This window comes from Heterocephalus glaber, unplaced genomic scaffold, assembly GCF_053883595.1.
Source record: "Heterocephalus glaber isolate CG9 unplaced genomic scaffold, H.glaber_assembly_v1.0 deba00001613, whole genome shotgun sequence".
Classification (NCBI taxonomy): domain Eukaryota; kingdom Metazoa; phylum Chordata; class Mammalia; order Rodentia; family Bathyergidae; genus Heterocephalus; species Heterocephalus glaber.
Window position 1 is genome coordinate 33,361,210 of NW_028258384.1, and position 15,170 is coordinate 33,376,379.

Sequence of the window (15,170 nt, forward strand, 5' to 3'; positions counted from 1 at the left end):
ATGGAATGCTCCCAAATTCATTTATGGAAGCCAATAACATCCTGATCCCCAAACCGGACAAAGACCCAACTAAAAACAAAATTATAGGCCAATCTCTTTAATAAACATAGACACAAAAGTCCTCAACAAGATATTACCAAATGGAATGTACCACATTATCAGAAAGCTCATACATCATGATCAAGTAGGTTTCATCCCAGAGATACAAGGATAGTTCAATATATGTAAGTCAATAAATGCAATATATCACATAAACAGGAGCAAGGTCAAAAACCATATGATCATATCAATAGACACAGAAAAGACTTTTGATCAAATCCAACACTTTTCATGATAAAAGCCCCGAAGAAAACAGGTATAGAAGGACTATACCTGAATATGATAAAGGCTATGTTTGACAAATAAGTAGCCAGTATCATACTGAATGGAGAAAAACTGAAAGCACTCCCCTTAAAATCAGGAAAAAGTCAAGGTTGTCCACTATTACCCCTTCTATTCAACACAGTACTTGAAACATTAGCCAGAGAAATTAGGCAAGAAAAAGAAATACCAGGTATACATATAGGAAAGGAAGAACTCAAACTATCGTTTATAGATGACATGATATTCTACATAGAAGACCCAAAGAACTCTAGTAAAAACCTCATAGAATAACCAACTTCAGTAAAGTAGCAGGATACAAGATCAACACACAAAAATCATTAGCATTTGTATACACTAGCAATGAACAGGATGAGAAGGAAATTATGAAAACAGTACCATTCACAGTAGCTTCAAGAAAAATGAAATTATCTAAGAAGTAACCTAACTGGGGAAGTGAAAGACCTCTAAAAAGAACACTACAGTACTCTGAAGAAGGAGATTGAAGAGGACATCAGAAAATGGAAAGATGTCCCCTGCTTCTGCATAGGCAGAACCAAATTGTCAAAATGAACATACTTCCAATACATTGAATACAGATTCAATATAGTCCCAATCAAAATACCAACAGCATACTTTACAGATCTAGTGAAAACAGTCCTTAAATTCATATGGAGCCAGAAGAGATCCGGAGTATCAAAAATAATTTTGAGCAATAAGAACAAAGCAGGCAGCATAGCAATACCAGACTTCATGCCATACTACGAAGCAACAGCAATTAAACCAGCATGGTACTGCAACAGAAACAGGCACACGAATAAATGGAACAGAAATGAGGATACAGAAACTTCCCCAGACATATTAACCTATTTGATCTTTGACCAAGGGGCCAAAAGGATATGTTGGAGGAAAGATAGCCTATTCAACAAGTGGTATTGGGAAAACTGATGATCTGTCTGCAGAAGAATCAAACTGGACCCTTATCTCTCACCATATACTAAAGTAAAATTAAAATGGATCAAAAATCTAAACATTAAACCTTCTGGAAGATAAAATAGGTAAAACACTTGAAGACACAGGTTTAGGAAAGGATTTTCTAAACAGAACCTCAATCACACAGCAAACAACAGCAAGAATCAACAAATGGGATTATATCAGACTAAAAAGCTTCTGTACAGCAAAATACTCAGTAGAGTGAAGAGACAACCTACAGAATGGGAAAAAAGTTTTGCCAGCTAGTCCTCAGAGGACTAATATCTAGAATATAGAAAGAACTCAAAAAAAAAAATTAAACCATCTAAAATTAAAGACTCTGTCAAGCAATGGGCAAGAGAAATGAACAGATACTTCAAGAAAGGAAAAAAGTAGAATCAACAAATATATGAAAACATATTCAACATCTCTGACCATTAGGGAAATGCAAATTAAAACAAAGCTAAGATTCCATCTTACTCTAGAAAGAATGGCAATCATTAGGAAATTAAACAATAACAGATGCTGGCATGGCTATGGTGAAAAAGCAACCCTCCTGTATTGTTGGTGGGAATGTGAACTAGTATGACCATTATGGAAATCATCATGAAGATTTCTCAAAGAAATGAATTTAGAAATTCTATATGACCCCTGCTAGGTATCTTCCAGAAAGATCTTAAGTCATCATACTATAGTGATACATGCATACCAATGTTTATAGTACCGCAATTTGTATTAGCTAAATCCTGGAAGCAGCCTGGATACCTAACAACAGATGACTGGAAAAAGAAAATGTGGTATCTGTATATAATGGAATACTATTCGGCTATAAAGAATGACAGATTTGAGACATTTATAGGAAAATGGATGCACCTGGAAAATATGTTGAGTGAAATAAACCAGACATGCAAGCTTAAATACCATTTGGTATCTCTTATTTGAGTGAGGCAACATACAAATGAAGAAAATGATAAAGGATAGATAGAAAGGAGCAAAGGGACAGATCTCTTGCAACAGGGAAGTGGCCCATGGGAACAAGGACAAGGGGTGAGGCAGAAGGGAAGGGGAAATGAGAGGAATAAAGATGTACTATGACAAGAACCTAATAACCTCTATTTATGTAAACACTATTTGCCATAACGTGAGCTAAGACAAATAATATCAACAAGCATGGAAAAGAAGACAGGGAAACTGGGGGAGGAAGAAGGAGGGCAAGGAAAGCTGAAGGGGATTAAAAAAAAAAGAATCAAGCTGTAATGTATACATGTATCCACTCTTCAAGATAACTGTAAACTGTATGAATTGTAAACCTGTATTAATAAAATTAAAAATTATAAGAAAAAAATTATAAGAAAAAGAAAAATTACGATAGGTTCATATAAATACTACAGTGAAAATGAATGAACTATGGCTCATAGCAATATGAAGCTCACAAATATAATATTAAGTAGAAAAGGAGGACCTAATGGAATATATATAGTATAATTTGTTGATATAATGCTTACACATAGGCAAAACTAAACATGGTCTAGTGCTGAATATTTAGGTTATAAAAAGATAAAGATAAGCAAGGAAACTATTATCATGAGTCAGGACAATGATTATACCTGATGGGGAGAGAGTTGTGATTTATGAGGTATGATAAAAAATACGATGAATGTTTAAACTTTTTATATATTTATTACAGTAAAAGACATACTACCATTAGTCTCCCTCAAAAATACTCCCCCTTGCTTCAACACACTTACTCCATCATACTTGCCACTCTCTAAAACAGTTCTGGAAGTCCTCTTTTTTAAGTGTCTTTAGTTGTGCTGTCATGGCTGCCTCAATGTGCTGAATCAATTCAAAACTTTTACTTTTCATGGTCATTTCAACTTTCAGGAAGAGCCAGAAGTCACATGGTGCCAGAATCGGTAAATATGGTGCATGAGGACACACAATATCTTTTGGCAGAAATTGACATATCAGAAACGATGTGTAACACAGTGTTGTCATGATGGAGGATGAAATTGTGTGCCCATTTCTCAGGCCATTTTATGTATACATGGGGCCGGGGATTTAGCTCAGTGGCTCTGGTGCCTGCCTCGCAAGCGCAAGGTCCCGAGTTCGATCCTCAGTACCAAAAAAAAAAAAAAAAGACTGCCATTTTATACATACATTGTTTCTTAAATGCCCTAATAAGCTCTTATAATATTTACAGTTCATCATAGTGTTCCTGGGTACAAACTGCCCATACAATTCCATCATGATCATAAAGCACAATCAACATCACCTTGATGTTGAGTCTTGATTGATGTGCTTTTTTTGCATGAGGAGAACTCTGAACCTTGGTCTCAGAATCATAACTATAGACCCAAGTTTCATCTCCATCATGATGACATTTCTTAAAAAGCTGGGATCTAAAGCAGCATAACTGGACAGCTCCAATAACACTGATAAAATTTCATGTTAATGTGTTGTTCATGATTTATGATTTATGGCACATTTTAAAGCACCCTTCTCTTAACTATGGCTCACAACCAACTGACTGCACCAAACAGACTGAAAGTTGTCATACACGGTTACTAAGGTTCGACATGCAGCTTTTCATATTGAAGATCTCTGCCTATACATGGAAAAGCATGCAGCAGTATTCACCATACTTCTTTTTTTTTTAATCACAAATCTTATAAGTCACATATAGGAGTTTTAGAGTATTAGCAATGTTTTACTTCTTGATCTAACTGAACATGTTTTTTTTTTCTGTACAAACTCGGGTCCCTGCAGTTGCAAGGCAGGCAGTGGAACCACTGAGCTAAATCCCCGGCCCTGAACACATGTGTTTTAAGCAAGCACTCTTTAGTATTACCCATCTCATTTCTATAAAATATGGCTTGAAAAATTGCAAATAAGAGGTGAAGAAATGGCAATAAGTGAATGTACTGGGTTGAATAATATTCCCCCCACACTCATTTCTACCTGGACCCTCAAAATTTGACCTTACAGTCATAGCTTGGTACTCAATTGTTTTGAAACTCATCGTATTTGGTACTTAATGCTTTCTGATGGAGAAATTTTGTCCTGGGACTGTTTGTTTGGTAATTGACATGCAAGCTAAGGCATGTGAGTGTCGATTGTCTTGTGACCTGCTACCTTTTCCAGCCAAAACAATTTGTTTGGTACTCATCAGTGTTATTTGTTGCAACATTCTGGAACCAATTAATGATGAGTACTGAGGTATCACTGTATTTGGAAATGAGGTTTTGCAGATATTATTAGTTTAGATCAAGTCATAATTGATGAGGGTGGGCCCAAAGTACAATGACTGATGTTCTTATAAGCCATGTGAAGGCACAGACACATTCACATAGAATAAATAGTATGTGATGATGGAGGCAGTAATGGAAATAATGTACCTATAAGCCAAGAGTTGCCAAAAAAAATCATGAGAAGATAAAAAAAGAGACCTGAAACAGATTTTCCCTCAGAGGCTCCAGAAGGACCCAACCTTGCCAACTTCTTGTTTTGCACTTCCAACCTACTGTGAGAAAATAAATTACTGTTGTTTTAAGCTACTCAGTTTGTGGTGCTTTGTTATGACAGCCATAAGAAGCTAATACGGATTTTGGTCCTAGGAAGTGTGATGCTGCTGTAGCAAATACCCCAAAATATGGAATTGACTTTGGAATTGAGTAATGAGTAAAGGCTCGAAGAATTTTCAGATTCTTCATAATAAAAGCTCACATTTTCTTGAGGCGACCATTACCAGACATATGGACAATTAAAGGCAATTCTGGTAAGAGCTCAGAAGGAAATGAACAGGATAGTAGAGAAAGTTTCTACCATCAAAAAGTATATCTAGATAGACAGATAGATAGATATATAGATAGATAGATAGACAGATAGATAGATAGATAGATGTGCTTCTGGTGAGGCCTTAGAAGGAAATTATGAACATGCTACTACTGGACACTGGAGGAAAGGTGGTCCTTGTTAAACAATGGCAGAAACTCGGCTGGACTGATTTCTGCTGTTGGGTAAAAAGTCTAACTTATAAATGATAAACTTGGATATTTAGCTGAGAGATTTCCAATCAAAGTGTGGAAGATGCAGGCTAGTTTTTCTTTCATGCTTATAATAAAATGAAAGAGGAAAGAGATAAATTGCAAAAGGAAGTATATGTGCTGCCGAAGCGAGCACATATTGCAAAAGGAAATGTTAAGAAATAAAAACCCAATATTTGATGATCTAGAAAATCCTAAGCCTATTCAGACAGCATGCTATGGAAAAGAGGGAAGATTGTGGTTGGACAAACTTTCACTGAAGAGATTAGGGATATGACTCATGGATCCAACCAATCATCTCAGCAGAAGCCAGAAAGGGAGATGGAGTTATCTACGAAGGATCTGTAGAGAACCCCATGTCTAATGGTATGGAATTCTTGACACGTTAGATTGACAAAACTTTTGACAATTTTTTATCAGTAGATCTAGTCCCAGCCTGGTGTGAAAGAGACAGACATAGGAGAAAATGAAGAAAGGATAAGTCTAACAATAAAGCCATGGATAGTGACCAGAGAGATTGGGACTGCAGCTACCCTAGTGGGCTGAAGGAGTAGGCCCAGAAGACAAAGCACTCAGGTCAGAGCACTACTCTCAGGTCCTGTAAACTAATGGAATTTTCCCTGCTGCACTACAAGCTTACACTCCTTTACTCCTTCCTTCTCACCCTTTCAGAATGGGAATGTCTATCCCATACCTGTTTCACCATTATAAATTAGAAACAGACAACTTGTTTTGTAGTTTCACTGGTCTCTGAAGAAAAGAGAATTTTGTCCCAAGATGGATCATATCTAGAGCCTCACTCCTACCTAATTTAGGTAATGAGACTTGTGACTTTCTGAGTTGATATTTAGATGAGATTTGGGACTTAGACTTGATGTTGGAATGGTTTAAGACTTTTGGAGATGCTGTGATGTGGTGAATGTATTTTACACGTGTTGAAAAGAAGTGAATTTTTGGAGGCCAGAGGGCAGATTTTACTGGATTAAACAGTATACCTCCAAAATTCATGTCTACCTGGAGACTCTGAGTGTGACCTTACTTGGAAATAGGTTCTTCGCAAATGTAGTTATATTAACAAGGGGTAATGCTGGATTAGGATGATCTCTAAATACAATGACTGGTATACTTATAAAAGGCCACGAGAAAGGGCTGGGTGTGGTGGTACACATTGTAATCCCTACACACAGGAAGTTGAGGCAGGAGGAATACATGCAGACTAGTCTGGTCTACATAGTGAGACCAGTCTGGTCTACATAGTGAGACCTTGTCTCAAAACAAAAGGCCACGTGAAGACAGAGACAAACAAGCAGAGTGCCATAGGCAGAGACTGGAACAATTTATCTACATATCGAGAACACCGAACACCAAGGATTGCTGACAGGTACAAGAAGCTAAAAGAGGCAAGGAAAGATACATTCCCAGAGCCTGAAACAAGACCACTGCCCTGCTAACTCCTTGATTTCAGACTTCTAGCTTCTAGAACTATGGAGAGGATAAATTTCTGTTATTCTAAGCCACCACATTTGTGGTAAATTATTACAGCAGCCCTGGGAAACTAATACAGTTATTATAGAAAACTCTTTCAAGAATTACATTGTTACAAAGGACAAACTATTGATATATACAATATGAATGAGTCTCAAAAACATTATGTTGAATTAAAGAAGCATTATACAAAGAACACATACTATATGGTTTCAGTTACAAGAAATTCTAGAACAGGTGAAACTAATCTACACTGGAAAAAAATCAAAACATAGCTGCCTCTGAGAGGGTAAGATGGGAGTTATTGTAAAAAAAATATGATGGAACTTTCAGGAATGGTGAAAATCTTGTGTTGATAAGGTTAGGTTACATGCATTCCATAGTATGCTAGAGATGGTCTGATGACTGTGTGCATCTATACTCAACCCCATGTTCAGAAATGATACATGGGTAACATGAAACTGGCCATAGTAGAAATATGTAGACCACAGAAACTAACAAATGATACAATTCAGGGCCTTTTATATTTCTGGAGAACTGCTTGTTATACATTTGCCAATATATAATCACACAGATTGACACACTGATCAAAAGCCAGCAAATAAATAGATTAGTGCATTTAATTGCATGCAAATTTTACAGCAAAAGAAAAAATGCAAATAAATATTTAACTCTAGCTAAGAATATGTGTGGGGAAGTGTTTGGGGGCATGTATTTACATCGGCAATTTTTAGAAATATATTAATAAAGTAAAATGGATTGACAGAGGTATGATATGTAATAAGGTAAAATAATATTAATGGTAAAATCTATATGGTGATATAATGGGGCAGGTGTGGTCAAATCCTTTCAAATTTCCTGCATGTTTAAAAATTTTCATTGAAAATAAAGAATAGAAATCTTGTCCCATTTGGATATCAAAAATATTAACATGCATTTAATCCTGTATTTTTAGAACTTCAATTTATGTTTCATTTTTAAAATTGCTACTTATTATGGTATATAGTATGAGGAAAAAAATTTAAGTGTATTCTCTGTCCAAGTAGCTAAACAACTGAAGGCCATTCTTCTTCATCATATTCTTTAGATAGTTTATGGTAGGGGTATGTACAGCATGAAAACAGGGAAATGATTCGAAGATCATGTTAAAGTCCTGAAAGGAAAGAAGCAGTACTGACTGAGGTTCCTTGGAATAAGAGGGATAGGATCTAACACTAAGATAAGATTAGCTTGAAGTGCTAAGGACTTCTTGAGCTCTGAGTCAAGTGGGAAGAAAGTGAGAGGATGCAGAAGTCAACAGAAAGTGACAGGACGTAAATAAAAATTCTCACTTCTTTGAAATTGGACAGAAGGCTATCCACTAAAAATAATGCAATAGGAAAAAGTAATGGAGACTTAAAATAGTATTGATAAGAATAAAACAGAGAGCTCACTAGGAACTAGGAGTCAGACTGCCAGACAAAAAAGAAGGCTCTTTCTAGACAATACCAAAAGTGAAGAATTTGTAGACACACCACTGACCACAGTTGTATGATTTTACTTCTAGTAATGCTCACAAGCCATGCTGCAGCAATAGGGAAGGCAATTAGTTGACTGATTCAGGGCTGAAGTTTTTCTAGATGGGTATGATGCACACACAAGGAAGCAATGAGAATTATTCATTGGCAAGAATGTGGTTAAATAATGGATGAAGGAGTCTGAGAAGGAAGAGGATGTAGGTAGTGACTGATAGATTGGGAGAAAATAAAGTCAAGAAACTGAAGATTTCAACACTAAAAAGATGGTATAATGGGTATAAGAGAGTTATGAGAGTCAGAATACTGGAGTTTATTTCAGAAGAAGTAAATTTCTAGAGATAATATATCTTATGTTTCTACTGAATTAAGTTAAAAAAATGGGATATGCATAATTCTAAGAAAATTGTTTCAAGACACAGTAAAACCACACTTAACAAACCAGTAAATCTCTTCAAAACACATATACAAGTGCTGTGGTCAAGGCAGAGACTTTTGTATAAGGTCATGGATTCCAGTTCCAGTGTGGTCATTTAACTGTGATCTTGAGAAAGTCACTTATCCTCCTCTGAAACTCAATTTTGTTATCTATAAAATGGGTATAATACTGGCACTATCGCATTGGACTGCAAAAGGTTTAAATGCGTTAATTTGTAAAAATGCTTTAGCACAACGATTGGTACCAATAAGCCCTCAAAAACTATTAGTTATTAGGACTTCTGCTTTGTGTAAGATGAAATAAATACACTTCACCCTGTCTCTTTCACTGAATAATGTGATAAAACTTGGAGAGAACGTATGGTACATTTAAAGACTGTAAAAAGTAAATGGTAGCAGGTAGAATGGGTAAGAAGCCCAGAATTTGAAATAAAGAACTCATTCATGGTCAGACATAGCATAATTAAACTGCTGAAAATAACATTTTAACCTTTATTTATGGTAAACTGATTTTCCACAAAAGGGTCACACGAAGTGCCAGGACAATTGTATATTATATATGCAAAAAGATGACCACAACCCTAAACCTACATCATATGCAAAAATTAATTTGAAATGCTTAACAGACATAAATGTGTGAGTTAAAATATAATCTTATATAATATACATGAGAAAATCTGTGTAACCTTGGTTTAGAAGGAAATCTTCATACAGAACCAAAAGAAGTCATAAAAAATTAGGTAGATTTCATCAAAATCACTAACATTAGAGTTTCAAAAGATGTTACTAAGAGATACAATATCAGTGAAAATAGTGAAGTAGAGATCTCTGAAAAGTCTATTCCTCGAAAAAACAATGAGAAAACTAGCAGAAAAACCTTCAGAACCAACTTTCATAACTCTGGAAAAGAATGAAAAGCTTGAAGCAATCTGTGGGGTACCTCTTTATGAAAAATAGCTGAATCACAGGAAGAAAAATGAGTTTGTCTGTTATAACTTGCCCTACTCCCATCCATTTTTCCCAGGTCTATGACAACCTTAAAAACCAATGATATGTAATCAAAGAAAAAAATCAAGAGCAGGGCAGCCACTAGAGGGGAAAGAATGGGGTTGGAACCTCTTCGAAGTACCATTCCCAGGGAATACTCACTACATAACCTGTCTGGTGGTCTCGGGTGAAATTCCACAAGCAATACTCTATTTGACCAGACTCAAAGTTCATGTGTGCACATGCAAAAAGTTAATTAAAATAGCATAACAGAAAAATCAACTTACATAAAAGGAATAAGTGGAATAGAAAAAAACCTATATAAGACATACAAAAAACAAATAGTAAAATGACAGATATAAATCCTAATCTTATCAAAATATTCCAATTAAATATATTAAAATAAATGAACTAAACATTACACTCAGAAAAGGAGAATATTGAATGAACTGATTCAAAAAAAGGAAACATAATCCATGTATTTGCTAACTGTAAGATAAACTTTAGATTAAAAAAACTCAAACAGGTTGAAAATAAAAGGACAGAAAAAGATATCCCATGCAAATAGGAACAAAGTACAAAGTAGAGCTGAGTTTTTATTTTAGGGTGCTATGTTTGTTTGTTTTTTAGTAAGGGCCTCACCATATAACTAAGCTGGACTTGAATTTGCAATCTTCCTGCCCTAGCCTCCCAAGTGCTTGAATTATAGCCATTCACCACCAAACCTGACTAGGGCTGGGTTTTAGAAATTTAAGTTTTCTCTCTTTTAAATTGATTAGTCTAGCTAAAGAATTGTGAATTCTGTTGATTTAAAAAAAACAATTTTTGATTGTATCAGTTTTCTCTACTTTTCTCTGTTCATTTATTTTTATTCTAATCATTATTAATTTCTTCAGTTTGATTTAAGTTTAGTTTGCTTTTCTTTTTGTAGTTTCTTACAGTGAAGTTTCAGTTATTAATGTGAGATCCTTTTCTTTTTTAATAGAGGCATTTACATATGCCTCCAAACACTACTTTTACTGTAGCCCCTAAGTTTTGGTGTGTTGTATTTTGATTTCATTCATCCCAAAATATTTTCCAAAGCCACTGTGACTTCTTTTTGATCTATCAGTTATTTAGTATAATTGTTAAATTTCCACATATTTATAAATGTCCTATATCTTTCGAATATTGATTTCTAATTTTATTTCACTGTGAATAGAAGTAGCAACAGTGTCATCCTTGACTTACTTATGCTCTTGGAAAACATTCAATCTTTTACCAATAATAATGATGATAAATAGTAATACAAACATGTCTAATTAACTGCTGACAAAAAATGGAGGAAGCAGACTCTTTAACAGCTGTATACTCTTTAATAGACAAGAAAATGAATCTTATTAGAAATTTACATAAAAATAAAATAAAACTTACAAAACTAAGTATAGACCATGTTTTCCAACTTGTCAGTTGTAATTATAGCCATATGCCAAGTTTTAAACAATGAATCAAAGAAAAAAATAAAATAAAATAAAAAAAAGAAAATGAATCTTAATTTAGCTCTAATATCTTATAAAAATATGAAGTCAAAATGGGAAATAAACCTAAATGTAAAATGTATAGCTGTAAAACTGTTAGAAGAAAGCACAGGACTAGATTTTTGTGAACAAATATTAGGCAGAATTCTTAATACACACATACATCACACAGCAGAACCCATGAAATAAATTGATAAGCTGGGTTTTATAAGAGTTCAAAGCATTTGCTCTAAGGTGGAAGACATATAAAATTTTACTAAAAGAAATAAAAGACACAAATAATAGAGACAGCCCATGTTCATGGATTTGAAGAAAATACTGTTAAGATGTCTATACTAACCAAAGTATTATAGATTCAATGCATTCCCTACCAAAATCTCAATAACATTTTTTGAAGAAATAGAAAAATCTACCCTAAAATTCATACAAAATCTCAAGAGACCCCCAAATAGACAAAACAATGTTGAAAAATAAAAGCAAAGTTGGAGGTCTCACATTTCATGATTTAAAAAAATACTACAAAGCTACAGCAATTAAAACAGTGTGGTATATACTCTGGTTTCTCTTCAGAGTGAATAAATCTTTTGCCTTTTTAAAACAGTGTGGTACTGGCATAAAGAGAGATATACAGCAATGGCATAGAACAGAGAGTGTAAAAATAAACTCACACTCATAAGATCAAATGAATTTTTAAAAAGGCACCATGATCATCCAGGATAAAAAGGACAGTCTTTTCAACAAATGTTACTGGGAAAACTGGATATCACTAGCAAAACATGAACTTGGAACCGTATCTTACACCATATATAAAAATTAAGTCAAAATGAATCAAAGACCTAAAGGAAAGAACAAAAACTATAAAAGCTTAGAAGGTAACATGGGGGAAAAGCTTCAGAATGTTAGATTTGGCAATGATTTTTTTGGATAGGACAGCAAAAGAAAAAATAGACAAACTAGACTTCATCAAAATTAGAAACTTTGTGCACCAAAGGATACTATAACATAGTAAAAAGCCAACCCATGGAACAGGAGAGAAAATATTTACAAATCACTTATCTGATAAGGGATTAATACCTAGAATATACACAGAACTCCCATTACTCAACAAAAATAAACAATTCATTTTAAAAACAAGAGACTTGAATAGACATTGCTCCAAGAAGATACAAAAATGTCTAAAAGTACATGAAAAGATGCTCACAGCACTAAGCATTAGGAAAATACAAACCAAAACCACAATGAGATACCACTTCATGCACATTAAAGTGGCTATTATCAAATAAAGAAACAATCCCAGAAAAATAACAAATGCAGCTAAGGATGCAGAGAAATTGGAACCCTTGTGCATTGCTGGTTGGAATATAAAATAGCATAGTCTCTATGGAAAATAATACAGTGGTTCCTCAAAAATTAAATGTACAGTTACCATATGATCTCACAATTTCACTTCTAGGTATATACAAAAAAGAATTGAAAGCAGATATTCAAACTTATTTGTATACCCATGTTCATAGCAGCATTATTCACAATAGCTAAAACACGGAAATAAACTAAGTGTCCACTGATAAGTGAATGGATTAAGAAAGTGGTACATATGTACAATGGAATATTATTCAGTCTTAAAAAGGGAAGAAATTCTGACACATACTACAATAGGAATAGACCTTGAAGATATCATGCTTAGTAAAATAAACCAGGCACAAAAGAACAAATATTGAATGATTGTACTTATATGAGATACACAGAGTAGCCAAATTCAAGACAGAAAGTAGAATGTCAGAAGTTGGAGGAGAGGGAAAGGTAATGTTTAACGGGTATAGGACTAAAAAGTTCTGGGGATGGATAGTGGTGATAGTTGCAGAACATGAGTATACTTAATGCCACAGAACTATATACTTAAAAATGGTTATCTTTATATTATATATATTTTACCATAATAAAAACAAAAGTTAGCTCTATAAAAGACACTCTTAAGTGAAAGAAAACACACACTATAGACTGGGAGACAATATTTGTAAATCACATATCCAATGGAAGACTGACTTTAGAATAAAGAACACACAAAAATCATCAGGAAGAAAATAACTCAATGATAAAATGGAAGATCTCAACAGACACTTTACCAAACCGGATGTAAGGATGGCAAATAAGCACATGAAAAGATGTTCACCATCATTAGCCATTAATGGAATGCAACTTAAAACAATGAGGTATCACTTCACACCTATCAGAACAACCAAAATAAATACTGAATACCAAGTGCTGACAAAGATGTAGAGCAACTGGAACTTTTATACATTGTTCATGGAGGTGCAAAATGATACAGCCACTCTGAAACACGGCAGTTTCATATAAAGTTAAATGTACACTTACCATATGACCCAGTAATCCCACTTCTAGATATTTACCTTAGAAAAATAAAAACTTATGTTCACACAGAAACCTATACAAGAATGTTCATATCAGTATTATTTATAATTACCATAAACTGGAAGCAACTCAAAATCACTTCAGTGGGTGAATGGACAAACAAACTTTGAAACATCCATACAACGAATTGTATGATCTATTCTGCAAAATGAATGAACTATTGATGCACAAAATTTGGATAAGCCTCAAAGGGATTATGCTGAATGAAAGAAGCCAGTCTCATAAAATTACACATTGTATGATTCCATTTATATGACAGTCTCTTCAAGAGAAATTTATAGTGATGAAGAACTGGTCAGTGATTTCCAGGAATTATGGGCAGTAGTTGGGAATGACTATAAAGGGATAGTAGTATGAGGGAGCTTTTCAGGGTGATGGAGCTGTTCTCTCTTGTGATGGTAGTTACATGAATTTGTATGATTTACAGTTCATAGAATTGTACACCCAAAATAAGCCCCATGCAATTTTACTGTAAGTTCATTTTGAAAAATAAAATATTAGCTATTATATTATCACTATCATCATTATCATTATCATCAATATTTATACCTTACTGACTAATAAAATATTCATAATTATTTGTGAAATGGGATCTAAAAATCAGCAAGGTCAATTGATGTCTGATACAGTAACTTACAAGTATAGAAGAGAAAAACAGCACTAAATATAAGAGCTTTACAACTTCTACTAACTCCTCTATTTAATATTTTATATCAGGATAATATGTTCTATCTAGATCATTTCCTATAAACATTATCATTTACTGAATATGGAATTAAGTAAATGTTTCACTTAGAAGTCTTGGGACCCTAGTTTACATTCCTAAATCTAACACTGTAAGAAAACTCTCGACTTGCCTTTTGTGCCTAATTTTATCTTCCTCTTCATTGAGGTCATGTACTTGTCTGCACTTGTCTTTTTGTGGTATGCTGTGAAGGTTTAAAGCAAGGAATTTCAAAGATAGGAAACAGAACAGATTCACACCCCCCACCCCTCACCCCAACACCAGGTACTGCTCTAAGTGATTTACATGTATTACCTCATTTAATCCTAATAACCCTATAATGTATCTACTATTAATATTCTAACTTTATAAATGAAGAAATTAAAGCATAGAGAGGTAATTTGCTCAGCATCTAATAGCTAGTAAGTGGGGGAGCCAGGATTTTCTCAAGCAGTTTGTCTCCAGAGCCCATATTTAAAATCAGTATGCTATAATGTCTCTCCACAAAAGGCTGTTCATTTGTTCATTCATTCCTCCTTTACTACTGCTCTGCCATGTGTAAGTTGTCTCTAACAAATCATTCTCATGACTTTAACATATCATCTAATTCTAAGCAGAGATGATTCCCGGTTCTATATACCTAGATTTGACCTGTCTCCTGAACTTCAATGCTTTATTTCTAACTGCATCCTCAATA

The 15,170-nt window shown here is 34.3% G+C and overlaps 1 protein-coding gene across 4 annotated transcripts in view; it reads right to left on the bottom strand.

The window, feature by feature from the left end:
• Rbm41 (RNA binding motif protein 41) overlaps nucleotides 1-15,170 on the bottom strand; it is a 70,953-nt gene that overhangs the window by 49,929 nt on the left and 5,854 nt on the right. For 2 of the 4 annotated variants that reach the window (XM_013078356.3, XM_087196722.1), the window contains exon 5: nucleotides 14,607-14,678. The exons of 1 other annotated variant lie outside the window; for it this stretch is intronic. In XM_013078356.3, the coding sequence (XP_012933810.1) occupies nucleotides 14,607-14,678 (72 nt within the window). Of the gene's footprint in view, nucleotides 1-13,692; nucleotides 13,728-14,606; nucleotides 14,679-15,170 lie in introns of all 4 variants that reach the window. One more of the 4 variants, XM_087196723.1, reaches the window with a different exon arrangement.